The following is a 27,578-nucleotide window of genomic DNA, read 5'->3' as shown; positions in this document are numbered from 1 at the left end:
ATCATTGTAATCTATTGTTTCATTGTGAGGATGGATTGGAGCAGTACACTCCAATAACATTTCTTACCGAGGTTTTCCCCATTTTGGGTTTTCCTTGTACATTCGATGTCCCTCTCAGTGGTACATTATGTTCAACACTTTTTGGGTGTATTTTTTTTTTGAAATGGGCTAATTTTTTGTGTACTTTCACATGGTGGTGTTGTTTCCTAATTTGAGTGGAAATTTTTTAGAAAATTCAGTTTTTGGTGATGGTACCTGTCCAATCCTCATTTCTGCAACTTCTAGGACTCTGTTGGGGCTCATACGAAATCCTTTTTAGGTGCCCTTTTTTTTTTAAAGTAATGATTTTTTGTCTACTTTCATAATCTACTATCATTTTGTAGTTATTTTGAGTGGAAGTTGTACTTTCAACATATGGTCCTTTTTGCCAATTTGGCACTTGTATTGCATAGATCTATCTTTTTGGTCTTTTGCATTGTAGTTCTAAGCCTATTGGGGCAAGTTGTAAAAAAAAATTAGAAGTCCACTTTTCCATTGTTTGCAAGTGGCCTATTGTACACGCACTACATATAAAGTGCCAAAATCATCATTTTGGGGGCTACTTTGATTGAGTAAATTTTTTTTTTGGGGGTGTCTCTTATGCTCTTGTTCTCTTGTGTTCTTTCATTTTGTGGCTATGGGTTCTCCTAAGTTTCCTCTCTTAACTCCACATAATTATGCTACTTGGAAAATTGATGCATGGAGTAAACTAATGGAAAAAGTGTTAACTCATTACATTGATAGAACTATTGTTGCTCCCATTAATCCTAAGGCTGATCCCAATGGTCACTTGGATTGGCTTACTAAGAATATCATGGAAATTTGTACCTTAAGAAAGTATGTATCAAAAGACATCATCTTTCATATTGAAAAATATACTTTAATTAAGGATGCTTGGCAAAAGTTTCAAGACTTGTATGGTCAAGCTGATGAGATTAGGGGATATCAAATTGATAGTGATCTCACCATGTTAGATCCCAAGAACTTTGATACAATACAAGATTATGTCACTAAGGAAAATGAGTTGAGGGCACAACTCAAGGATTTTGGCAATGATAAGAAGGATACTCAATTGATCTTCAATCTGATGGGTAAACTTCCATAAGAATATGTAGCATTTGTTTCTAGTTTTCAAACCCATAGGATGACAATGGGTTCTGTAGACGTATAAAAATGACCATATTTCTAAATGAATATTTTATGTTCATTTCTCTATTTGATTAAATCCAATTTAATTAAATTATCCGCATTCCTCTATTTAATTAAGTAAATTACTCAATTAAATTCACTATACCCATTTAATGAATAAATCATTTTATTCAATTAAATCCCTTCTATCCACTTTTAATTAAATTCAAATTTAATTAAATAGTTATCCTAAATTGAATAAATCTAATTTATTTAATTTTCCCAAATTACAACCAAATTGAATTAAATTAACTTTATTTCAATTAAATCTTATTATCCCTCCATCCACTTGCAAAATCCTACACCTCCCACTTGCATCCTAACCCTCTTTCTAACCTCTTCTAGACTCTTCTAATCGCTTCTAATTAGCCTAACCCATCTCCTAAGCTTTGTCACATCCCTAAGCAAAGGGAAGTCACTTCTCAAACCCTTAAAGTCTTTGATAACCATTAAAGGCTTCAAGTCTTCAACCAGTTAATTTTCCAAGGTCTCCCAAACCATTAATGGTTAACTCAACCCTCTAGCATGATTAAAGAATTTCTTTTAACTCAACCTCCATCTAACCCAAGGGTCTCATCAAGAATTCATTGCTTTGACCATGGTTATTCCTTAATCATTTGCACAAGAGTTTATCCTTGGATTAACTCTTAATCCAATGGGTAATCTTAACTTAGACTTGACCCTTACCCTCTAGATAACCATAAGGTCTTCTCAGGCATTTAATGCCTCCAACCCCTTCTCTCAACCCAACCCTATGTTGACAATTGTCACCATTTCATTGGTGCCAATTGCAAACATGGATCCCCAACTTTCAAACTCAACCCTTGATTAAACCTTTCAATCCTGACCATCCATTGCCCTATTTTTGCTATAAATAGAGCTCTCATTCCTCCATTCTTATATCATCCAAGTTTGTAGTATCATACTTATGCTCAAATACATTCAAGCTTTCATACCATTTTTATGCTCATCATTTAAGCCTCTCTTTAACTAGGAATTAGTCTAAATATGCATGTTTAGAATACTTTCTTTATCATTTAGCTCAATCATAGACTAATATATCATGTTAGGATATTATTCATACTAACCTTGTCATCTTATAGTTAGTTTATTGCATTTCTAGAATCATGCATAGCTTAGGATGCATCTCATATTAAAACCAACAAAAAGAATCTCTCGTTCTTGCATTTGCCGTACCTAAACCATTTTGCTCAGTGATCTGAGAGCAAAAACATTGGTTTGAGGGACCGTGTAAGATAGAGAACCATGGGACCAACCTTGGGAAGCTGAGTGATACTTCATTACTCCATAGCTTGCACCAAGAAGTCTTGTGAGTGTGTGAGCAAAGCTCCATAGAACTCCATTTTTCACATTTCAAGTTCTATCGATCCACTTTTCCCGCATACATTTCTGGTGCCCACCGTGGGGCCCTACCCCATATATCTAATCGGTTTTGAAATATATCCACTTTTGCAGGCACATGGGAAAAATGAATTAGCGTGTTAAGTTAACTGTTTAGCACATCCAGTTAACAGCCTAGCACATTCGGTTTACTGTTTAGCGTGTGGAGTCCATCATCTAGTGCATAAAGTCCATTTATTAGCACATAAGATTACTAATTTTTCCTATAGGTCTCGGTGCAGAAGAAAAACAAAGCAGCACTTTCGGCACACAGAGTAGTGAATCTTGAAAATAGAGTAGCGCACCATATCCATCTTTTAGCACATCTTTGTTATATTGTAGCACGTACAGTTTGTTCTATAGCGAATTACAGACAGAAAAGAGAAAACTAATTTGCAACAGAAACTAAAATTTAGACTTGTGGAAGTCCAGAAAATTTGCCTTTTTGCTAACAAATTGACTAGTTTTCTGTAGGTTACTGACAGTTGACTGGAGGTTTTGAATCCATTCTATTTAGGCTAGAATTAAAGTAGTTTAAATTTTTACTAACTTTTCTAAGTTAGCCAAAGTTCAAATTTATTTCTTTTCTTGTTTAAATAAAATTGAACTCACTTTTATTTTGGGCAGGTAAAACAAACAACAAATCAAAATCTTTTCTTGCTTTTCTAGGAGAAAATTTCTCACTTTGGGCTCTAAAAAGAACAACACAAAATTTCATTTTTTTTGCAACGGGCTTAAAAAAAAAACCTCACCATCCTTTGGTGCATAAAAGGATTCACTTTTGAAATTTTGCAAAGGAAAGAACCTCACCTCAAAAGGCTTTGTTGTAATTAAAGAGAGAAGTTATTCCCCTTTTGTTTACTGATTTTTATTTGTTGACCAAATCGAACCTTTTTGCTTTGTTAACGCGGTTATTTCGTTAGATTAAATAATCATTGCTTTGAGGAAGTAAAATTAACACTATGCTTTTCTTGTAGAAACATATCCCAGTAGAGGTTAGAAAATCACTAAATTGAAGGTTTAAAAAGAATTTGTGATTGCCTTGAATCGAAAGAGGAAGGTATATGCTCTCCCCTTAACTGGGTGATCCAAAAAACCAGACCTCTCTTAAAAAGATTTCTTTCCTTCAAAAGCATTTTACATCCTTTAGCAGGCCTGCCTTCCCGAGGAGTTGAAATCAACTCTTAAAGCCATTTATGGCTGGTGTGAAGGGAACGACCTAAGTGGGAAATGACTTTGACGCTAGGTATTCCAACCCACTATAATCAAAAGTGGAAAGTGATGAAAGTCCTTTTCAATGGTTGTGCGCAGCGATTAGCCTTCCACCAGTATCCTCGAGATATGTAAAGCCTTTGTTCTAAAGGTTGGGAAGCCTCCCGAGGGAGTTTATCACTGACGGCCAAACAAGAAGCCTGATTACGAGCCATAGAAATAGAAACTTTGAACTGAGTCAGTAACCAAACATTTATAACATCATAGTGCAAGGGTGGGGAAGAATCCACCCCCAAGATTACTCACCATATATCTCCCAAGATAACTACTCAACTGTGAAGCAATTCACTTTGAGTTACTTTCTGGCAAAAGGAAAAAAAATGGGCGCCCTCTAGGGGGTGACACGGCTGTTTCAGCTGATAGAGTATCGAGACTAGTGGGCTATGATGTTATTTATGACCTTTGAATAAAGAGTCTTTCTAAAGTGCATTATTCGTATCCAAACCTATTAAAACATTGGGGATTTGAACACATCCTTGCAGAACATACACTTTTTGTTAGATTAGGCAAAATGGTTGTACTTCTTGTGTTGTGCTTGCATTTACTACTTCAGAAAATTATCCATCAAACCTAAAAAATTCACAACAAAAATCCAAAATTTCCAAAAACCAACCAAAGGAAAAATCAGGGCAATTTAGCACGTAAGAGAAATTTCTTAGCGCGTGAGGTATTTTTGTTAGCTCATCCAACCATCCAGTTAGCACGTCTGTCCAAACAATAGCGTTTTATCCCAAAATCAAACCAGTGCTAAAACATTTAGCACATCAGAGAAAAAGTCTAGCGCGTGGAAGCATCAGCTTAGCACGTAGCAGCAAAATATTACTGCATCAGGTTCAAAAGTTAGCGCGTCATAGGCCTAGGCTAGCGCATGACTTTTTAAACAGGTAGAAAATAATTTTTTGAATAGTCAAATCTTTAGCGCGTGTCTGGGGGTAGCCTAGCGCATGTGGTCATTCTTTTAGCACGTGGAGTAATTTTGGTAGTGCATTTCGTCCCTATTTTAGCGTGTGAACAAAAACATATAGACAGAGGGCAAAACAGTGAGGAATTTTAAAATTTTTGAAAACATTTTCAAAAGCCTCTTGTTATCAACAACATTTTTCATCAAAGCGGAGTAGCGAAAACAAACTGTTAAAACTATTTCTTGAGCTAAATTTGTGTCAAAACAAATGTTGTAAAAATCCTAAACTGATCGCACGATAAAACATATCTATCGTATCATAATCCAGAAACCTCATTAGCAGTATCAACAGAATCCTTTACCATCTTACGGATTTCATCTCAAAAACACTTGTTTAAAAATTTCAAGTTGTCAAATCAAGTCTCCATATCGGGAGGCTTATATCCATATCATTTGATACGCTTTGTCGTGAAGGGGCATCTAAACCTTCATTTTGATAAAGTAAGACTTAAAATTTTTCAAACAAGATCAACTGAATCCAAACCAAACAAAGGAAACCATTGATCACTCATGCATGACTAATCCCCATATTTTGAGAAGAAAGAACCTTTATCGTAACATCACATTGAAGAAACAACAACCTAGTTTTTCCAAGTTCATCAAGAGAAATAAGTTTTTATACATTAATCGTCAACTCTTCAAATCTCATCAGGTATTCCTTCATCACATCAAACATTATATCCAAAACAAATCCAACGAATTTGACAAAGAGCCCTTAAAAACAAGAGCATACTATCAAAAGTCTGCTTTTAATCAAATCATAAACCGCAGAGGAAAAATCAATCTGACATTCTTGCCTGACGAGTGTATCACTTATAACACACCTCAACCAGAACCACCCACTCCCAAGGAACATATCAACGAGGATTTTGTCCCCTTCATCACTGAAAGTTTCTACTAAAATGCCTGTTACTTACTCTCAAAGAAACCAACAAAGCCAGACACACACAGAGTCTAGTATGAATCGAAGTTGTCAAATCCTTTTGAAGTTCCACACCTAGAAGAGACTGAAATTTCTGAAGCACTTCTTCAGGAATGTCAGGAAAACCCTTCATTCCAAAAGCTTGTAGAAAGGTTTATGGAAAATGACAAAGAAAAATATTTACTCATGCTCACAAGTAAAGGCGTTAAACTTCCCGAAGATTTAGACACAAACATCTTTAGAACCAGATCTTGACAATATGCATATCAAGAACAACAAAGAGAAGAGGAAACTTGTAACCTTGAACAACACATACCTGAGCAACACATTCCAGAACAACATATACCAGAAATGCATATACTCGAGCTAGACTCTCCAGAGAAAAATATACCATTTAACACACCTTTTTAAGTAAGAACTAATACAAGGGAAGAACTCTTCCCTCGACAAGACAATATACCTTTGGCTGCCCTTACTCAACAAATGCAAATGTTACAAAGGCAAATACAGGACATGCAACAAGGGACAATAGTACGGTACTCTTTAAATGAAATTTGTCCTTATCCTTTCGACAAGAGATTGCACATGATCCCTTTTCCTTCAAACTCAGATGTGCCTAAATTTGACAAGTATGATGGAAAAAGTGATCCCCGTGATCATGTCAGAGAATTCTGTACCATGAGTCTTGAGTTTGCTCATGATGACACCTATTTGATGAGGTTATTCCCAAGAAGCCTGGGAGGGCAAACAATGGAATGGTTATCCAAAATTACACCACCTGTCAGATCATTTCATGAATTGGTTAACAAATTCATAACCCAATACTCCTATAACATCCAACATGCCATAACCATGCTAGATGTTTACAACACCAAACAAAAGAACAACGAAACATTCATGATATTCCTTCAACACTGGCGACGTATGGTATCTAGATATCCTTGAGATATTCCTAAAAAGGAGAAAATGGAAATCTTCATTGACAATTTGAATGGTGAAATGAGTTACAAGCTAAAACTTCAATGCATACCGTCTTTCGCTAAATTGGTTGAAAATGGCATTCAAGTAGAGGAAGCCTGTGTCAAAAAGGGAACACTCAAATTCTTCAAGGAAGGAACAAAATCATCAAACTACAATAACCAGAACAACAACAGCCTAGACAAATCTTGATTTTGGACTCAAAACAAAAACGAAGGCAACAATGAATCACATGATCCCAAATCTAAGAAACCAATGCTTGCATTATCCGAGAATCCTCAAAATACGAAAAATCCTAAAAATGCTAATCCAAATACTAGCACATATGCACCAAATACTGATCAAGGAAAACCCAACACAAACAACACCAATGATACTCAAAGCAAAAACATGAATCCAGGACCTAACAACAATTCACGCAATAGAACAAATAATTTCCAAAAGTGTATCTTCACACCATTGGGGCAATCACTAGAATCAACATTCAGAGAACTTCTGGCAAACAAAATTCTCTCCTTGCTTGCAATCAGCAACTATGAACCCCAAATCAAACCACCATGGTGGAATGATTCACACTATTGTGATTTCCATCGTAACAAGGGACATCAGACGAATGATTGCATGAGATTGAAACACATTGTGCAAGACATGATTGATTGAGGTGACTTAACAGTAGATGGTCTCGAAACAAATGGTGATCATGAAGCCTTTAAAAATCCTCTTCCAAATTACAACAAAGATGGAGCTTCAACCTCGGATGATACATGCGGAGCTCGTATCAACCATATCTACAACAACACCATAAATCACATATCAGCTGAAGATCATCAAGTAAATGTCATCACCATCTGAGATCAGCGTGATCATGAATCTGTTAATGTGACAACCCGAACTTAGAAATATGTCTTAAAAGGACACATTGCGCCTACAACTACTACACCAAAAATCCAATATGACTTGGTTAACCAACTACGCAAAACTCCAGCTCAAATATCTATACTAGAATTGCTGAAACTATCACCGAAGCACAAAGACATATTGGAACAAGCACTATTGGAAACCAATGTACCTCAGAATCTATATACGGATAGATTTCAAGCCATGATCACCCATATGACTAGACCTCATAACCTCACCTTCTCAGAGCATGACAATACTTCCTTGAGTCATCCGCATAACACTCCTCTAAATATCAAAGTCATTGTTTGCAAACATCGAGTAAAAAGAGTCTTAATAGATGGAGGAGCTGGACTTAATATATGTACTTTAAAGCTTATCCATGCATTAGGCTTCTCAGAAGAGTCTATTGATCCCTGAAAGAAGATTACCATAAAGGCATATGATGATGAGGAAAGGTCCTCTAAAAGTAACCTTGATGTTACCTATTCAAGTGGGACCAGTGTAAAAGGATACTATGTGTCAGGTCTTAGACATAGATCTCACCTATAATATTTTGTTAGGGCGGCCCTGGATACATGAAATGCAAGCAGTGCCTTCGATGTATCACCAATGTGTCAAATTTCCTTATGACGGACAAGAAATCTCCATATCTACTGATCACAATCCATTTCAACATTGTAACGCAATGGGGGCAGCCCAAGATAGTTTGGTTCCTCATAATAGAGAAAAGAAGTGATCTTCAACATCAAATCTACAAACAGAAAAGCCCAACTCATTATCTAGAGATTTCAAGTAGAAAATGCAAATCAAAGACCAAGGTATGGGAGAATACTCTTTGGAGCCCCTATGTTTGGCCAAATTACCGACATCACCCAGATCTCATGGATTGCCTACTACATCGACACATCTGGTCACTTAGCCCATTGCCAAATTTGATGGTACCGTCATCCAATTGGGCACTCTAGCACATGAATCAGAAGACAAGGATATTCTTAGCTGGTTATACAAAGATGAGGAAGAAGGTAACAGAGCAGCTGCTCTAGACATTGTTCTACCTACACACCTATATGGAAAAGGATACTTAATCATGCAGCAAATGGGATATGATGGTAAAGGACCTATTGGGAAATGCAAAGAAGGAGTCACTGAACCCATAGATCTTCCTTCATAGCCCAGTAGAGACAAAATAGGACTGGGTTGTAAGCTCACTTTCCTATTAAGAAAGCCACCCCGCATAACTGCAAAACCTCAATGGAAAGTAAAGAAGAAGTACAAAGAAGAATACTGGCAGGAAGCACTCTTTGAATAAGCAGAAACAATCCGCAAGGCACAGGAATGTCAAGAACAAAAGTTATATCAGGAAAAGCTTCTAAGCCACAAGAAGGCCATATCTGCAGCAGTAGCTCATAGTCAAAATCCAATATGCCAAGAACAAATAAGATCATCTCAGGATACCATTATTTCTCCCAGAGGAGGCACAATCTATGAACAAATACAAAAAGTAGAAGGATCTGATACCAAGTTAACAAAAACTATCAAAATGGTATCCATTATCAAAGATTTATTTTCACCATACAAAATACCAGTTTACAACACTAATAGAATCTGGGATGATGCCTCTGAGACTGATTCAAATGAATATGAATGGGGTAGCTGCTCAAATGCTACTACAGATATCACTAACAATACTGATTCCATATCCCTTTCTCAAGAAAAACATAACGTAGAAAATAGACCTCTTGAATTTGGACCTCAGAATATCTATGACACCAAGGAAAGCGAACAGAAACATTATGAACAAGTCTATACAGAAGATAATACCATCGAAGACCTTGATGAAATCCTGGACTTCTTTAAAACCAAGAACAAACACGATGAAACTTCTATCCTGACACTTACAGTAGCAGAACTTGATCCACCTAACGATTCCTTACCACTTGTTTTTCCTGATCTCATCGACTGGGATGAACCTGAAATCCATGATATACCCATTTTCCCAAATGATGAATCTATTATCCATTACCTATGTACCGTAAATCCAGAAATAGGCTCTACTAGTGAACAAAGTAACAATATCTTCCAATCAGGGAGTGCCAAGTCTCTCAGTCACAAAAATGAACCAAGTAAAAGATCTAATGCTGAAAACCAGTCAATGGCAGCTCTAGATCACAAAAAAGTTAAAATAAAGGATGCATCTGAGGGTGAAAACCTTTTTAAGGCACCTAATGATGAGAGACTTGACACTCTTCCTGAGTACTTTCATGAGCGATCACCCATATTGATTGAGCCCACTCAATCAATCAACATCGGTACCACAAAAGCAGTAAAAAACATACACCTTGCAGAATCTCTAACAAAGGAGGAAAGATCAGCATTCATCATTTTCTTTAAAGAAAAGCAAATTAACTTTGCTTGGTCATATGCCGATATGCCCAGAGTTGATCCACACTTGATCATGCATCACTTGTCCATCTCTTCAGGAGTTAAACCAGTAAAGCAAAAGCTACGAAAGATGAATCCATAGGTAGCACTCATGGTCAAAATTGAACTAAAGAAACTATTAGATGTCAGATTCATCCGGCCCATTGACTATGCAGAGTGGATTTCCAACATTGTTCTAGTATCAAAACCAGATGGTAGTATCAGAATATGCACCGACTTCAGAGATGTCAACAAAGCTTGTCCAAAAGATGACTTTCCTCTGCCTAATATCGACGTAATTGTAGACCTCACGACAGGACATGCAATGCTCTCACTAATGGACGGTTTCTCAGGCTATAATCAAATCAAAATAGCCCCAAAAGATCAAGATAAAACAACGTTCACCTATCCTTGGGGAACATACTATTGGAATGTTATGCCTTTTGGCTTAAAGAATGCAGGGGCCACTTATCAAAGAGCAATGACAACAATCTTTCATGACATGATGCACACATTTATGGAAGATTATGTGGATGATTTACTAGCTAAATCCTTCACTAGAGCGAAACATCTAAGCATCTTGACAAAGATCTTTGATCGATTGAAGAAATTCCATGTTAGGCTCAACCCTAAGAAGTGTGTCTTCGGGGTTACATCTGGCAAGTTACTAGGCTATATAGTCTCAGCTAAAGGTATTGAAGTAGATCCAGCAAAAGTACAAGCCATTATGGAAATGCCACCACCAAAGAATATCAATCAATTCAGATCTCTACAAGGATGACTTCAATCAATCAGGCGATTCATCGCTTAGCTAGTAGATAAAAGTCTACCATTTAACCATTTACTACACAAAAATGTACCATTCAGATGGGAAACCAAGTGTGCAGAATCTTTTTACCAAATCAAATAGTACCTGATGAATCCACCAGTTCTGGTACCACGAGTCATAGGAAAGCCACTTATCCTATATATCTCAACAACAGATATATCGCTGGGGGCACTATTGGCACAAGAAGATCAACAAGGAAAAGAACAAGCCATATACAATATCAGTAGGACATTGAATGGCTATGAATTCAACTATACATTCAATGAAAAGGCTTGCCTAACAGTGGTCTTCGCATCTCAAAAGTTTTGACATTATATGCTAGCGCACACAATTAAGCTAGTGGCAAAAATTGATCCCCTCAAATATCTACTCAACAAGGCATCTCTTACAAGCAGATTGGCTAAATGGGTCATGATTCTCAGTGAATTCAACATCCAATACATAGAAAGATGAGCCATCAAAGGACAAGCAATTGCAGATCAACTAGCTAAAGCATCGCTACCAGAAAAACAAACTATGGAGATTGAATTTTTGGATAGGGATGTTCTTACTCTTTCTACCAAACAATGGACCTTATACTTTGATGGATCCTACACACAACATGGTTTAGGTGCTGGCATTCTTTTCATCACTCCTGAAGGACACACTATACTAAGATCATATAGGCTTATGTTCCCATGCACAAATAATGTGGCTGAATATGAGGCATTGGTTATAGGCATCAAAATGGCCGTAGAATGGAAAATCATAGAGTTAAAGGTCTACGGAGACTCACAACTAGTTGTCTATCAAATCAACAATGACTATCAGACAAAGGATGACAAGTTGCTACCCTACAAGTGAATGGTGGATGACTTCAAACAGTATTTTGTGCACATCACCTTCAAGAAAATACCAAGGTTGAACAACAAAGTAGCCGATGCAATGGCTACTATCGGTTCATTACTACAAATTTCAGAGCAACAAAGTCGTTATGAGATTTTGGTAGAGCAACTGTTCTCCCCAGCTTATGACCACTCTAAATCCCATGTTATCTATGCCTTGACTAGTTCAGATTCTCCGTTATATGGACCAATATACAACTACCTTAAGAATAATATCTTACCCATTGACCAATCCTATAAGCAGAAATGGAATTTTATCTGACAAGCTACCCGTTATACCCTTACTGCTGATACTTTGTATCGTCGAGGTCTAGATGGTACTCTTCTTCATTGCCTTGATCGTAATGATTCTAATTCTGCTTTACATGAGCTTCACGAAGGTATTTGTGGAACACATTCAAGTGGGACTACTCTTGCTAAAAAGCTTCTAAGGATGGGATACTACTGGCCTACAATGGAGAAAGATTCATACCACTTCGCCAAGAAATGTCCTAAATGCCAGATCCATGGCAATCTGATACATGCACTAGCACAGGAACTGCAACCATTCACGACATCCTGGCCCTTCTGTCAGTGGGGGTTAGACTTGGTCGGCAAAATTCATCCTTCATCTTCAAATGGACACAAGTTAATTATAACTGCAACAAAATACTTTACCAAGTGGATAGAAGCAGTCCCCATGACCACTATGACTAGGAAACAAATTGCCTCTTTTATCCTAAATTATCTAATTTGCAGATATGGTATTCCAAGTTCAATCATCACAGATAATGGACGGCCTTTCAAAAACCAAGTTGTACAAGAACTATGTGAAAAATTCAAAATCCAACATCGATTCTCTACACCATACTACCCACAGGGAAATGGTCAAGCAAAAGCATCTAATAAGACAATACTAAAGATCCTAAAGAAAACAGTGAATGATGCAGGCAAAGATTGGCACGTACAACTTAATCCAGCACTTTGGGCATATAGAACCAGCATCTGCACACCTACAGGAGCAACACCATACTCATTGGTATATGGATCAGAGGCCATTTTACCCCTGGAAGTAGAAATCCCATCTCTCAGAGTCTCTTTGAAAGGTTTAATCCTAGATGAAAAGTATCGAGTTAACTGACTACAAGAACTCGAACTATTAGATGAAAGATGTCAGCATGCTTACACTCATCTCAAAGCATATCAACAACGCATGTGCAGGAGCTACAACCACAAAGTCATCCCTCACAACTTCAAAGTTGGTGACCTGGTCCTCAAAGAAAATCCAAGAAATCAGCAAGATCGAGAAAAGAAAGGGAAGTTTGAACCTAACTGGTTGGGTCCCTATGTCATCATATCAGTCTATGGATCAGGTACCTATCAGCTAACAAATTCAGAAGGAGATATGCTCGACGAACCAACTAACAACATCCATCTAAAGAAGTACTACACTTAAGTAGCCTAATGCACGAAAAAAGCCAAAAAAATAAAAAAAATCAAAAATCAAAAAAATCAAACAATCCAAAAAAAGCAAATAAAAATGTACAATAAAAAAAATGGTGAAAACCTGGTAAACAGGCACTATTGTGAAAGAACGACTCCTCTATCTATCTCCATACCATTTTATCCGTATCCTTAAAAACACTATCGGCCATCGCCCAACACTTAGTGCATATCCATTCAGGACATACTTAGCGTAGTCACTATCCTGGTTTATACATATATATCCTCTTACCACATTCCACCATGGCTTGGAAATCACTATACATATTCACATCAAGAGGCAAACTCAGCTAGGGGCAATAAATCATCAAAACTTGTAAACATTCAAAATGTCAAAACTCGAAACAAAACTCAGAAGCATTGCATCCAACTACCAAAACTACACTTCATCGCAAAGCAAAACAAAGAAACACAAAAATACCAAGGATGGATGATTTTTTGAAGTACTACATGTTGCATTATCGCATAAAATCTGACTATTTTTGCATTATTGAAAATTTTAAATTATTGGATTCTCTCCCTTTTCTCACTAAAATGCTTCATAGCTAGAGATCATGGGGAAACTCCAATATTTTCTTAGTCTTTTGTCTAGGAGGCGATCACTTGTACTATGTGGATACTTGCCTCGGGAAGTGATACATCGAATATCACTGAAGGCATGATTCCACTTCACGCATACAAATGATTCAATCTTGTCTATTTTTACGCAATCTGCACTCTGGTCGTCCTTGTTCAATTATACCTTGACGCTTGTGCTATCTTGCAAAATCAACTGTCATGTAAATTTTTCTCAAGTCATTATGGTTCAATTATACCATTATGCTTGTATAAATTTTCAACATATCCTAAAGAAATCAATGCTCAATGATGATACCTACAAAGAAAGCAAACAACATGTGGCTATATCAGATGGCAAATACAGAATGAGAATGCTACCAAAAACAAATAGTTGCATATCATTTTCCAATTAGTTGCATATCATTTTACAATTAGTTGCATATCATTTTACAAATAGTTGCATATCATTTCACAATTAGTTGCATATCATTTCATAATTAGTTGCATATCATTATCATACATCTCATTTTTTAAATACATCTCACAAACATATCAAAGCATACATCCTGCATCATACATTATATCATATATTTAAGCATTGCATCATCATAATGTAAAGAACATAACACATCAGCACATACATCCATATAACACACCACATGATCAAAGATAATGATGCCATATATATATATATATATATATATATCTCCAAAAATGATCAAAATGTACAAAATCTATCATCTCTGTGTCCAGTACAAAGAATACAATGATAAAAAATACAACAGAGACCATGTCTCTCAAGTATGGCTATCCCCTGATGGAGATGGTCTGGCTCCAGATGTCCCCACCCCTGGATCTCCAGGGGGATCCTATCTTGATGGCCCTGTCACACCTTGGCTCTCGGACCGCGACCCAGTATCTCGAGATCGACTAGATCTTGACTGTGTGAATCTCTGTACTCAGCGATCCTTGGGTACCACAGCCTCATAGTGCCGACGGTAGTACTCCACCTCTTGAGCTCTCAAAGATAGCTCTCTCAGGGTGTCTCTCATCGGACCACTCGCTATTGCTCTCTGCATGCTCACTACAAGCTCCTCCGCTTGACCCCATCGCTCTATCTCTGTGTCTCACTCAGTGGTCAACTACGCAATCTGTCGCTGATATGTCAATACTTGTGCCTGCAGCTGCTGTATAGTCACTTGCAGAGTTTGAATATGTGCATCCTCAACATGATTGGGGATCCAAACCCGTAGCGGTACCTGTGCAGGGGCATCCCCTCTAACTCTGCCTGTCCTCGGTGCTGGAGGTGGGAGCACATCTGTCCTCCTTTGAGCTGGCCGTGTTGCCTCATCTGTCCCCCCACTACAGCTAGAACCTCTCCTATCCTCCCCTCTCCACTTGCTCCAATTGCCAATCCGCCTCTCCCCCTGTCCATCACCGCCCATCTGACTGCTCTCTCCAAACCTCTATCTCCCCTCCTCCCTCGATCTCCCCTCCTCCCCTGATCTCCTCTCCCTCATCAACCTCCTCCACCATCTCCATCATCCTCATCATCTCCACCTCCCTCCTCATCATCATCATCAAATGTTGGCCGCATCTCATCTAGATTTGAAATTCTCACCACTTCCCATGCAACAAACAATCTCGTGAACTCATCTGTCATGCCCGCATCCAAAATCTCTAGGGTATAATCCCATATCTAGCCCGCCAAACTGACAAACTCCTCCACGGCCACTGTACTATCAATGGTCAGACCCCAATCTGGTATGTCCTGCCTCTACCATGCATATAAACAGGCCCCCTGAGGTATACCCTGCTGTCGACCAAACTATCGCAAAACTTTGGTCACCACGAACCTCTCAATAACAAATGGGGTCCTCCCAATCAGGTATCTTGTCATAAACACATAGGGCATCTCCAGCCCATCCTTCGCCCACATCTCACATCCTGTATACGGTCGCCATGTGACCGTATCAATGTCATCCAGCACTCTCCTCCAATGCTCTAGTTTGCCCAGCTTCCGCTAGACAACTAGACCCCTGTACCCATAGGCATAGGCACATCCAACAGGCCTATCTTTGTCTACTAATGGCCTAGTGGCCGAAATGTGCTCCCAGCACCATAACTGCAAGAGAGTCACGTCAGCTGAAAAACTACCATAACCTAGGTATACCACCTCATGCAAGTCCCTGTACAGATGGGCTAGCATAGCTGATCCCCACGCAAAATTGTGGCCATGTGTAACCATGTCCTCTAACACCAACCCCCATCCCACAGAGAATCCCTTTGACCTACGATCAGGACAAAGGAATCCACCGATAAACCCTGCCAGTACTGATGGAAGTGGTGCATAATCCAAGTCTAGGAACTCCTACCATGGGATCTCGTATCCGCATACTGTCTCATCATGAAAAATGTGGCGAAGTGCCTCTGTGCCACCCTCCTCTAACTGCTCATATGGTAGTAGTGCACCTACTACTGGTATGCATAGAATCTTGTAACAGTCCTCTGGCGTGATTGTCATCTCACCCGTGGCAAAGTGGAAGGTGTTTGTGTCATTGTGCCACCTCTCTGCGAGCACTGTAAGTAACCCCCGGTTCATGGTGAACCGAGGCATATCCAACAAGGACGTCAACCCACATCTCTCAATAATATCCAGGTTGACCTGTGTCAACCATGGTATCAGAGTCTAAGGCCTAGGAAATCGCTCACATGACTAAACCATGCCCAATCGCTCCTGTCAACCAGCAAAACAAGTCCAATATCAGTTTTCCACATCAAAACAAAGATATCAAAATCAAAATCACATCAACAACATGAAATAAATTACTCATATACACCAAGTTTAACATCCTATCATTTCATATCAACTTGTAACACAACTCAAGTTATCAAAAACCATATCAAAACTTGTAAAACAACTCAAGTCTCCAAATCACATAAACTTGTAAAACAACTCAAGTTTCCCACCCATATCAGCTTGTAAAACAACTCCAGTTTCCAACCCATATCAGCTTGTAACACAAATCAGGCTTCACACATTGAACTTGAAACAAAGTGCAAACACAAATCATGCTTTGATCAAACCAACACATGCATAACTTGAAATATCGCAAATCAAAACAAGTTATATCAACACTCATATTGGACAAATCAATAAAAACCATGATAGAAAAACACAACAATTTTGCAAATCACCCCATCTCACAATTTTTTTTTTCTGATGCACTAAAACAGATTATCTACACACTAAAATCTACCCATGCACTAAACTGTTTTTCCCACGTGCTAATTTGTTTACCCTATGCGCTAGAATACTTCTACGTGCTATCCTTTTTCCCCAATGCGCCACCTAACCTACCCTATGCACTAAACCCTATTTATGCGCTAACCTATACCTTGCTGACGCTACCTATTTAACCATATGTGCTAGGTCTACCCTACGCGCTAAAACCCCTTACCCATGCGAAACCCTGTGACCCCTATGTGCTAGGTCTTCCTCACACGCTACCCTATTGACCTGACACGCTATCCTATGTTTCACATGCACTACTTTCCCGCCATGCACTAACACAAAACTTCTATGCGCTACACTATTTTATTTTGGATGCCGCCCTAAAAACAAACTTCATGCGCTACCTAAATTTTCATATGCGCTAACTTGCAACTTTGACACGCTAAACCGCTAAAACTGAATTTCAAAAAAAAAAAATGACAAAAAATGACAAAATCAAAAATCAAAAAAGGGTCAAAAGTGTTGACTTACTAGTGGTCCATATGTGGCAAGTCTCCGGTACCTTCGAACGCGCTCAAAATGATGCCTGGAATATGGAATAGGCATTTTGACTTCTCTCCAAATTCTCTTTCTCAAAAGTCAACAATGCACAAATGAATCAAATAAAGACACTTTTCCCCTTTTATAGGAGAAAAATGAAATTAGGGTTAGGGAAATGGGCATGTAATATGCTCGTGGTCTCCCTTATACCCTAAAATGTGTAAATTATCGGGAGTTGAAAAAATTTCAACATTTCACATAGCCAAAATCATACACACCAAACACAAATCACCAAATCAAATCAAATTTTTTAAAATATTGATTCATCTCCCGAGGGGGCATCACCATCAAATATCGAATCTGGGGCATCACACATCAAATTAAATCTGGGGCACAACTAGAAAATTGTAAAAACAACATAAAAATTTCATTTGATCATAAAATCATGATAAACACATCATTTTCTTTGAAATAACATGTGCACACACGTCACTTCAAAGAGGGGCAAAATGTAGACGTATAAAAATGACCATATTCCTAAATGAATATTTTATGTTCATTTCTTTATTTGATTAAATCCAATTTAATTAAATTATCCGCATTCCTCTATTTAATTAAATAAATTACTCAATTAAATTCACTATACCCATTTAATGATTAAATCATTTTATTCAATTAAATCCCTTCTATCCACTTTTAATTAAATTCAAATTTAATTAAATAGTTATCCTAAATTGAATAAATCTAATTTATTTAATTTCCCCAAATTACAACCAAATTGAATTAAATTAACTTTATTTCAATTAAATCTTATTATCCCTCCATCCACTTGCAAAATCTTACACCTCCCACTTGCATCCTAACCCTCTTTCTAACCTCTTCTAGACTCTTCTAATCACTTCTAATTAGCCTAACCCATCTTCTAAGCTTTGTCACATCCCTAAGCAAAGGGAAGTCACTTCTCAAACCCTTAAAGTCTTTGATAACCATTAAAGGCTTCAAGTCTTCAACCAGTTAATTTTCTAAAGTCTCCCAAACCATTAATGGTTAACTCAACCCTCTAGCATGGTTAAAGAATTTCTTTTAACTCAACCTCCATCTAACCCAAGGGTCTCATCAAGCATTCATTTCTTTGACCATGGTTATTCCTTAATCATTTGCACAAGAGTTTATCCTTGGATTAACTCTTAATCCAATGGGTAATCTTAACTTAGGCTTGACCCTTACCCTCTAGATAACCATAAGGTCTTCTCAGGCATTTAATGCCTCCAACCCCTTCTCTCAACCCAACCCTATGTTGACAATTGTCACCGTTTCATTGGTGCCAATTGCAAATATGGATCCCCAACTTTCAAACTCAACCCTTGATTAAACCTTTCAATCCTGACCATCCATTGCCCTATTTTTGCTATAAATAGAGCTCTCATTCCTCCATTCTTATATCATCCAAGTTTGTAGTATCATACTTATGCTCAAATACATTCAAGCTTTCATACCATTTTTATGCTCATCATTTTAGCCTCTCTTTAACTAGGAATTAGTCTAAATATGCATGTTTAGAATACTTTCTTTATCATTTAGCTCAATCATAGACTAATATATCATGTTAGGATAGTATTCATACTAACCTTGTCATCTTATAGTTAGTTTATTGCATTTCTAGAATCATGCATAGCTTAGGATGCATCTCATATTAAAACCAACAAAAAGCATCCCTCGTTCTTGCATTTTCCATCCCTAAACCATTTTGCTCAGTGATCTTAGAGCAAAAACATTGGTTTGAGGGACTGTGTAAGATAGAGAACCATGGGACCAACCTTGGGAAGCTGAGTGATACTTCATTACTCCATAGCTTGCACCAAGAAGTCCCGTGAGTGTGTGAGCAAAGCTCCATAGAACTCCATTTTTCACTTTTCAAGTTCTATCAACCCGCTTTTCCCGCATACAGGTTCAAGCTACACAATGCCTAGATTTGATGCTTTCACGAACATGTTGATGATGGAGCAAACTAAGTTGATAAGCATGGGCATTGTTAAGACTTCTAAGTCTCAAGCATTAGTGGCAACTCAAGGGAACAAAGGAAATCAAGGAAAGGACAACTCAAACAAGAAGAAAGGCCAATCAAAGACTAAGGACAAAGCACCACCTTCTCCACAACAAGGAGATTCATCCTCTACCAAGAAGGACAATTCACCAAAGAAGGAGAGACCTACTTGTGCCTATTGTGAAAAGGTTAGTCATGAGGAGCATCATTGCCATTCTAAGAAGATTTATGAGCTCATACATATCCTCAAAAAGCACAACATTGATTTGCCTAATGCCTAAATGAAGGAGGATTCACCACCTTCCACATCCTCACAATCAAAGGGGAAAGGGCAAGCATTGATGGCCTTAACAAGTGGGAAGACTCACTCTCTTGGGAAAAGAAAAGGACAAGCTCTCTGTCCTACTACAAGTCATGATTTAGGGAGATGACTTCTAGATTCATGGGCTTCTCATCATATGGCATCTTCATAGACTATGTTTTCTACATTTGAGCCTTGCACCATGCCATAGATTTTGATGGGAAATCATACATATATGGATGTGATTGGGAAAGGATCTATTTCTATTGGGGATAACTCCTTCAATGATGTGTTGTATGTACCCCATTTGATAAATAATCTTCTTTCCATCTATCAAATCACACATGGGGCAACAAAGAAAAATATGGAGTTCACACCTGAGTCAGTTATCATTAGAGACTTGGAGAGAAAAGCTATCATTGTGACTAGGGTGATGGACCATGCATCTCGGTTATATTCCTTTTTAGATTTTGTTGCTATTGATGAGGATGATTCTACAAATGATGATCACACTTATTGTGATGATTCAGATTTTGAGGAGAACTTTGGGTACTTGAACTTGGGGATTCTCACATGTGACCTCATTCTTGAACCTTGCATTTCATCTCCTCCTCTTGATATCACATCGCCTATTGCACTTGATGATGCAGATGATGTGACGATTTTTCCTTCTTGTGATTCAGTGCAATAGGATATCCGTTGTCCTCCAACTTCAGTTCATTGGGATGACTACTTGACAAACATTCCAGGTTTATTTGTGGAGTCCTACATTTCAGATTTGGGAGACATCATTGATGATATTCATCTTCTCTTTGATGAAGATGATCCTTCTTCGAATGTTGCAAGGGGAACTCTGACCCTCTTTCTCATTCTATACATAATCATTCTTTCGAGGTTGACATGACTGTGGATTCCTATGTACAATAGTTGGAGGAGGTCTCTTTATCCTTAGAGGAGACATTTGAGTCTTTGAGACTTGTTCTACATTCCTCTCCACTAGATCTTGGAGTGCCTTTTTCAGCAGCGTGGAATAGTTCACCACCTTTGGAGGGGGTAAATTTCAACATCGACATGAAGACACCTAAGTAGTTTTCAAATACTTCATTCATCATGAGTTTTTTTCCTACATATTCCCTTCATGATTGGGGAGACTTCATGGATACACCGTTGGTTTTGTTTCTTCCCAAGGGGAGGAACATTGTTCGACATTTGTGGAGCAGTTTCTTCATTTAGTTTCCAGCTTCTACCATTGGTGCATATTCTACATTGAGGGGGGGCTACCTAGCTTCTCTTCTTCTCTCATATGGGGGAGGCTTTATCCTCACATGGGGTTTAGTACTTCACATACTTCTTTGAGAGATCCTTGTATAGTTTTCATCTCTCTTTTGGGGGATGGTTTTTTCCCATTGGTCTTTTCTATCTTTCCTTGCTTTATGGTAGATTGCATTTGCATTTGTACATGGGTACCTAACATGGCCTTATATCTGGGACCCATCTTGCATTGCTTAGTTGCATTGTAGACTTAAGTGCATTCCCCTAAGTTGCACTTAAGGGGGGGTGTTGGTGTAATTAATTATTCATCTTGGATATAATTACACTTTACTTAAGTTTACTTAGGTACATGCATAAAATTGTAGTTTGCATATGAGACACTTAGGGAGATATGAATACATTGGGAGTGTGGATGTAGGATAATTTCCATCTTTTAAGGTGTGATCTTCTTGTTACTTTATCATATCCACTTATTGTGGGGTGATAATTCCACCTTCGGTGGGTGATCTACCTCATGTGGAATATTTTACTATTTCTCCTACCTACTCATACCTACCCTTGCATCTCATTGACCCACATGTCATCATTGTGTGCTCTCTTGTCTCTTAGCCTTGCCTTTATAAGAATGCTCATCTACATTATATGTAGTAATTAATGATGATCCATTTGATCTCTTTTTCATCTTGATAGGAATACAATTTATTCTTATCATATTTTATCTCTCTTTGTCACTGTGCTATCTATTGGTCTCTTTGATCTTGGTTGCTTCAAGCATAATCTCACAGAGAGAAAGGTAGAGATATGTGGATAGAGATGGAGAGAAAGAACAAGAAGAAGGGAGAGAGATAGATATAAAGATAAGGATATGAAATTATACATAGAGAGAGGTAGATAGAGGGAAAGATATAGTGATAGAGAGAGTTGGAAAGACAATAAGATAGATATACATGGAAAGATGAAAGAAGAAAAATGGAGAGATAGTGGAGAAAAAGAGATAGGATAGATGAATGAATGAATTTGTCCCCCACAAAAGGTAAAGTAAAAGTGGTTTTTTGTCAACATTTTGATAGGTGCAGTAGAGACTCCATTGTAGGTATGATCTAAGACTAGAGGGCTTCTATCCAAGGAGGTTTGATCTAAGATGGTCTGATATAACCCTCTTTAATTAAAACCCTTCAAATGGAACCTCTCAAAGCTTTAAATCATTATACTTTCTAAAAAATATGTGTTTTCAAGAAAAAAACAAGATGTCTCAAGTTTGTCACCCATTAAAGTGGGATTAATGTTGCACAAATGTTTGGAACATATAAGTGAAAAGGATCTTAAGATATTAGATAAGCACGATTTTAAATAAAAAATGTCTTAAATGAAGGATATTGAGAGGGTCATGATTTATTATTATTTTAATAATATATAGAAATTTTATTAATTATCTTGAAACATGCCCAAATAAATATGTCATTGCTGGATGTCAGGTAGGCTTTCAGCACCAGTACACTTGGCAATTTGACTCTTAAATATTTTGGTAGATGTTAGTTTTCATTGGAATTGCATTTAATGCATTCTTAGTTATAAATGAAATGACATTTAATTTTGTCTTAAACTACAATTATTATTATTTGTACAATTAGTGGGCCTCATAACAAAATTGAATGCAAGGAAAATGTGATTTTTTTAAAAGAAAAATTAATTTATACCTACTCTTACCAATAGAAATAATAAAAATTGTCATTTCTATAATTAAGTAAAAGAAAAATTAAATTTAGACTATTGATTTTTTGTTCACAAATATTAGTTCTATGGACTGATTGAATAATCTAATTAAAAAATTAGATTGAATGAATGCAATAGTATCTTTCTTTGCTTTGGCAAGAACTAATAATATTGACCTCTTCCAATATAAATAATATCAACAAGATCAAACATATCAAATGAATAATTTTTAGTATCCTCTTTGTTTGATATTATCTTGCAATAGGAGATGAAGATTTACTAGATTTACAAAACACACAATACTCACAAAAAAAATTAATGGTCTTAAGATCCTTTTCACTTATATGTTGCAAAAATTTGTGCAACATTATATATGTGTAATCCCACTTTAATGGGTTACAAACTTGAGACATCTTGATTTTTTCTTGATAACACATATTTTTTAGAAAGTATAATGATTTAAAGCTTTGAGAGGTTCCATTTGAAGGGTTTTAATTAAAGAGGGTTATATCAGACCATCTTAGATCAAATCCCCTTGGAAAGAACCCCTCTAGTCTTAAATCATACCTACAATGGAGTCTCTATTGCACCTATCAAAATGTTGACAAAAACCCACTTTTACTTTACCTTTTGTGGGGGACAAATTAATTCATTTAGAAGTTATGTTTTGTAAGTATCCCTTATTATAAGCTATCAAAAAATATAATTTTGAATATATTTCATCAATATTTTTTTTAATTTCATGTGAATGTAGGTTTTTCACCAAGGATAAAGTTCCTTTTTCACACGTGGTAAAATGGGAAATACAAAAAAATTCTAAAATATATTTTCCCTAAGTATTGATATCCTCATTTTAACAAAGAAAGAAGTGTAATCAAATGCATACAAAGAAAGTTATGCATGGTGACATACACCTCTTGCCAAATTATAATTACTCTGACTTCAAAAATTAGTTAAGAAATACATATGCAATAATAAATTATGAAAAAATACCCATGCACTAGATATTCATGTGACAAATCTATATTATAAAAATTAGAAGTTAATCATTTCTATAAAAAAAATTATGCATGGTCTAGGGGCCTGGCTTGATTTCCAAGAGCTTCCTATGGTAGACACAAGGTCATGAAGTCCAATCTTCCCCCAACCCATGTATTACAAAATGGTGTGTTGTGCTAGTGTCACCAATCTCATTAAAACATTTACCCAACACACTATAGTTTATAGGGTGGCTACCCGATTCATGTAGTCTAAAAAAAAGTTATGCATGATGACACAAATGCCACTTTTAAAGAAAACTAATCACTATAAAAATTATTTATTAAAAGTTACTTAAAAAAAAATCACAATTTATTTCTGCTTTTTAAAAATATATTTAGAATATAAACAAAAAATCTCACAAATAAGTAGTTTTCTTCATCTTCAAATTTCTAACGATTTAGCTACTAAAAGTGTCAAAATGTGTTGATGTAGTGCAAAATGTTGATTTCATTTTCCTACTTTGACCAACAAGTGTGAACTCTTATTGTGGGATGACCCACATCCATTTCAATATTTCCTATTGCATTGATAGAGTTACAAAAAATTGAGGCACTAAACCTAAGAAAATCCCTTATCTAAGATCCTTTAGCTACCACCAAGTTTCCTTTGATTAACCTACAACCCTACTTGTACAATATCACAGACTCTAGAACCCTTTAAATTCAATATAAAAAGTAAGTTTCTTGCAATTCTTGAAATATGAAAAATATTTTTAGTTGTTTTAATCCTCTCACCACTAAAACACAATTACATTGTTCCCCTTAACTTCAACCTTTCCGATTTGTGGTGTCATAAAATAATGAAATATGTTAAATTTGTTTATGGGATGTTAGTTTTAGTGTGAAGAAATTAAGTAACCTTGTTCAAGAGTGATATTTTATTGAAATGTTCCCTTGTGGAAAGGTATTTATTGAATATTTATTTATTTGGTTAGATATTGCATAGTTCACTAACAACTTAGTAACTTTCCTATAACAATGTTGTATAGAATATTAGTTTATAAAGAATAGATTAAGCTACACTTTCCATTTATGTTCTTTTATATCTAATATAACATTTTATTTTTGTTGGAATTTATGATTAGGACGGAAAATTTTCTATCATGCTATTTTTTATTTATTTGTAATACGAATCTAGAGACTTGATAAAATTGCATGTGCGTGTACACCTCATTATGAGTTATTGGATTTAGTATGTTATCATGTCCCATTTTATTTGATAATGTTAATATCTAATGAAATTTCCCACCCTAAAGGGTTTGTACTACCCGTTGTAGCTCAATATAATTTTCTCATTTGGGGAGTGATCCAAGTGCCATATTGTTCATTATTTTGTTTAATTTATAGAGTTCATAGATATTGTATATCTATATATGTATGTGTATATATGAATTGTATTTATCGACTAAAAGATTTTTAGAATAGTTAATTTAGTGTTCCTTAAGGTATCTATAGATACATTTCTATATTTTCAAATAGGAAGAATAGTCACTTTTTGCATCAACCTAATATATGTAAACAATACATATTAGCATTTGTACTATAGCCTTAGCAACATAAAATATCAAATGCGAGTAGTAGATAGATCATTTATTTATTTTATAATTTTTATAGCATTAATAAAACTTGGATGTGAAAGTATCTTTTCTTCATAAAATTAATACCTCTCACCATTCAATGACATCTTATTTATTACATCTAAACTTATGATATTTATTAATGATATCTATAATTTTGATAATATGATCAATATTATGAATGCAATTTTCATTCAATGACTTCTTGTGTAAAGGACCCAACTCTTACTCTGCTTCAATTTATTTGAGTATGTTATTTACTATTTTTCTTTTATTAAAGTACATATAATTATCTATTTATAGATTTTGGTGTGTTTGATATGCCTTAGGCATGGGTTCGAGTATTGGAAGGATTTCACACACATTTACAAGTTATGGTGGGTGTATTACTTGGTTCAACCATAGCAATTTCATGGTTTTGGATATGGAAACTTACAATGCAAAAGATGTTTGATTCTTTGTACTTGTTGAAGTAGTTATTTCAACTTTTGGATTAATATGTTTCAATTTTTAAATTTGTTTATATATGAAAACTAAGATTTATCTAGACTTTGGTTTTTTCCAAATAAAGTGACAAAATGTTATCCATTAGCAAATATTTTTCATTAAATACTATGTTGTATTATTCCACTAAAAACAGTGCCAGATTTTTATTTAAAAATATTTTAAAAAGGTATTGTATTAATAATACTCATTGAATGATTTATAGTGCATTCCAAAAGAAGTACTTAAGACAAAATGTGGGGACCTCTCAAAATAGTTATGTTTTTAGTACACAAGATTTTAAAGATATATATATATATATATATATATATATATATATATATATATATATATATATATATATATATTAGACCATGTATTTGACTTCGAATTTATCAATATAAAAAAGAAAAAATATTATTATAAAAAGAAAGGCCTTGTTAAAATTATTTTAAATAATTCTATCAACGTTCAATTCAAATCTAGAGTCAACAAAATACATTTTAAAAATGCTATTAAACCTCGAGCAATTATTACTTATATGACATTATGCAAAAGGTGGTGATGGGAACTATGTTAGACTAGACTAAGATAAAGAAACAACTTAAGAAGATTGTTGGAGCAAGCAAGGGGAAGATTGAAGAAAAGAAGGGCAACGGTTCTTCAAATGAAGACTAGAAATAAATTCTACAGGAGATGTCCAAGTTAGGGAATCATTTTTGCCACCAAAAATCAAGGCTTTTAATGAGTTCTATGTTTGGATTTTTTCTACTTTGTAGGATGTGACTTGTGAACCATTTTAGTTTAATTTGTCTGATCTTAGTCTTAATTTCTATGTTACTGTCTAATGGTAATTTTAATGGACATATGGATTGTTTAAATATTTATATTTCATATACGTTAATTTTAAGGTTTGTGTGCCTTGACATGATAAGCTTAAGTAGGTATAATGCTATTTTAAATCTGAAGTTAAAAGACCTAAAAAATTATAGTGTTATTTATATTATGTTGCATCATGATGGTTTTGATTGTATAAGGGATGGCTCTAAAGGGGTCTTTTGGTAGTGCAACCTATCTCCTATGAAAGTTGTTTTTGGATTATTTAGCTATTTCTTATGGTTAATGTTTTGAATTGTTGTTTTGTTTAAGGGATAAAGGGCCTTCTCCCTTCTTATATAATAAAAAACATCCAAATATAATGGTGATTTTAAAAATAATTACATCTAATTAAATTTTTAAATTTAAAAAACATAAAATATAATATTTCTTTTTAACATTTCATTAGTCTACATTATCTCAAAATTTAGTGTGTTTGTCAATTTCAACTTATTTAAGTAAAATAGTTATATTTATATTATCCATTTCCTTCATAAAAAATATCATTCATCTTTGAAATTTCACCTTAATAAATAAATCCATTTGAAACATGTATTACACACCTATCCCAACATTATTACCTTTTTCCTTGCTATAGAATAAGGGGGTATCCATCAATTTATGAGCTAATTGTTAGGGTCTTATAGGCCCTTAGACCCACT

General features: G+C 35.8%; 1 protein-coding gene across 2 annotated transcripts in view; it reads left to right on the top strand.

The window, feature by feature from the left end:
* The window catches only part of LOC131033153 (lipid phosphate phosphatase epsilon 2, chloroplastic), a 75,921-nt gene extending 49,739 nt beyond the window's left edge, over positions 1–26,182 (top strand). For both annotated transcript variants that reach the window (XM_059218614.1, XM_057964289.2), the window contains one exon: positions 25,887–26,182. In XM_059218614.1, coding sequence (XP_059074597.1) covers positions 25,887–26,011 — 125 coding nt within the window. In that variant the 3' untranslated portion in view covers positions 26,012–26,182. The remainder of the gene's footprint in view (positions 1–25,886) is intronic.
* The last annotated feature ends 1,396 nt before the right edge of the window (positions 26,183–27,578 follow it).

Source organism: Cryptomeria japonica, chromosome 4, assembly GCF_030272615.1.
Source record: "Cryptomeria japonica chromosome 4, Sugi_1.0, whole genome shotgun sequence".
In the NCBI taxonomy this organism is placed as follows: Eukaryota; Viridiplantae; Streptophyta; class Pinopsida; order Cupressales; family Cupressaceae; genus Cryptomeria; species Cryptomeria japonica.
The sequence above is the reverse complement of the archived record's forward strand: the minus strand, read 5'-3'. Positions and strand labels throughout refer to the sequence as shown.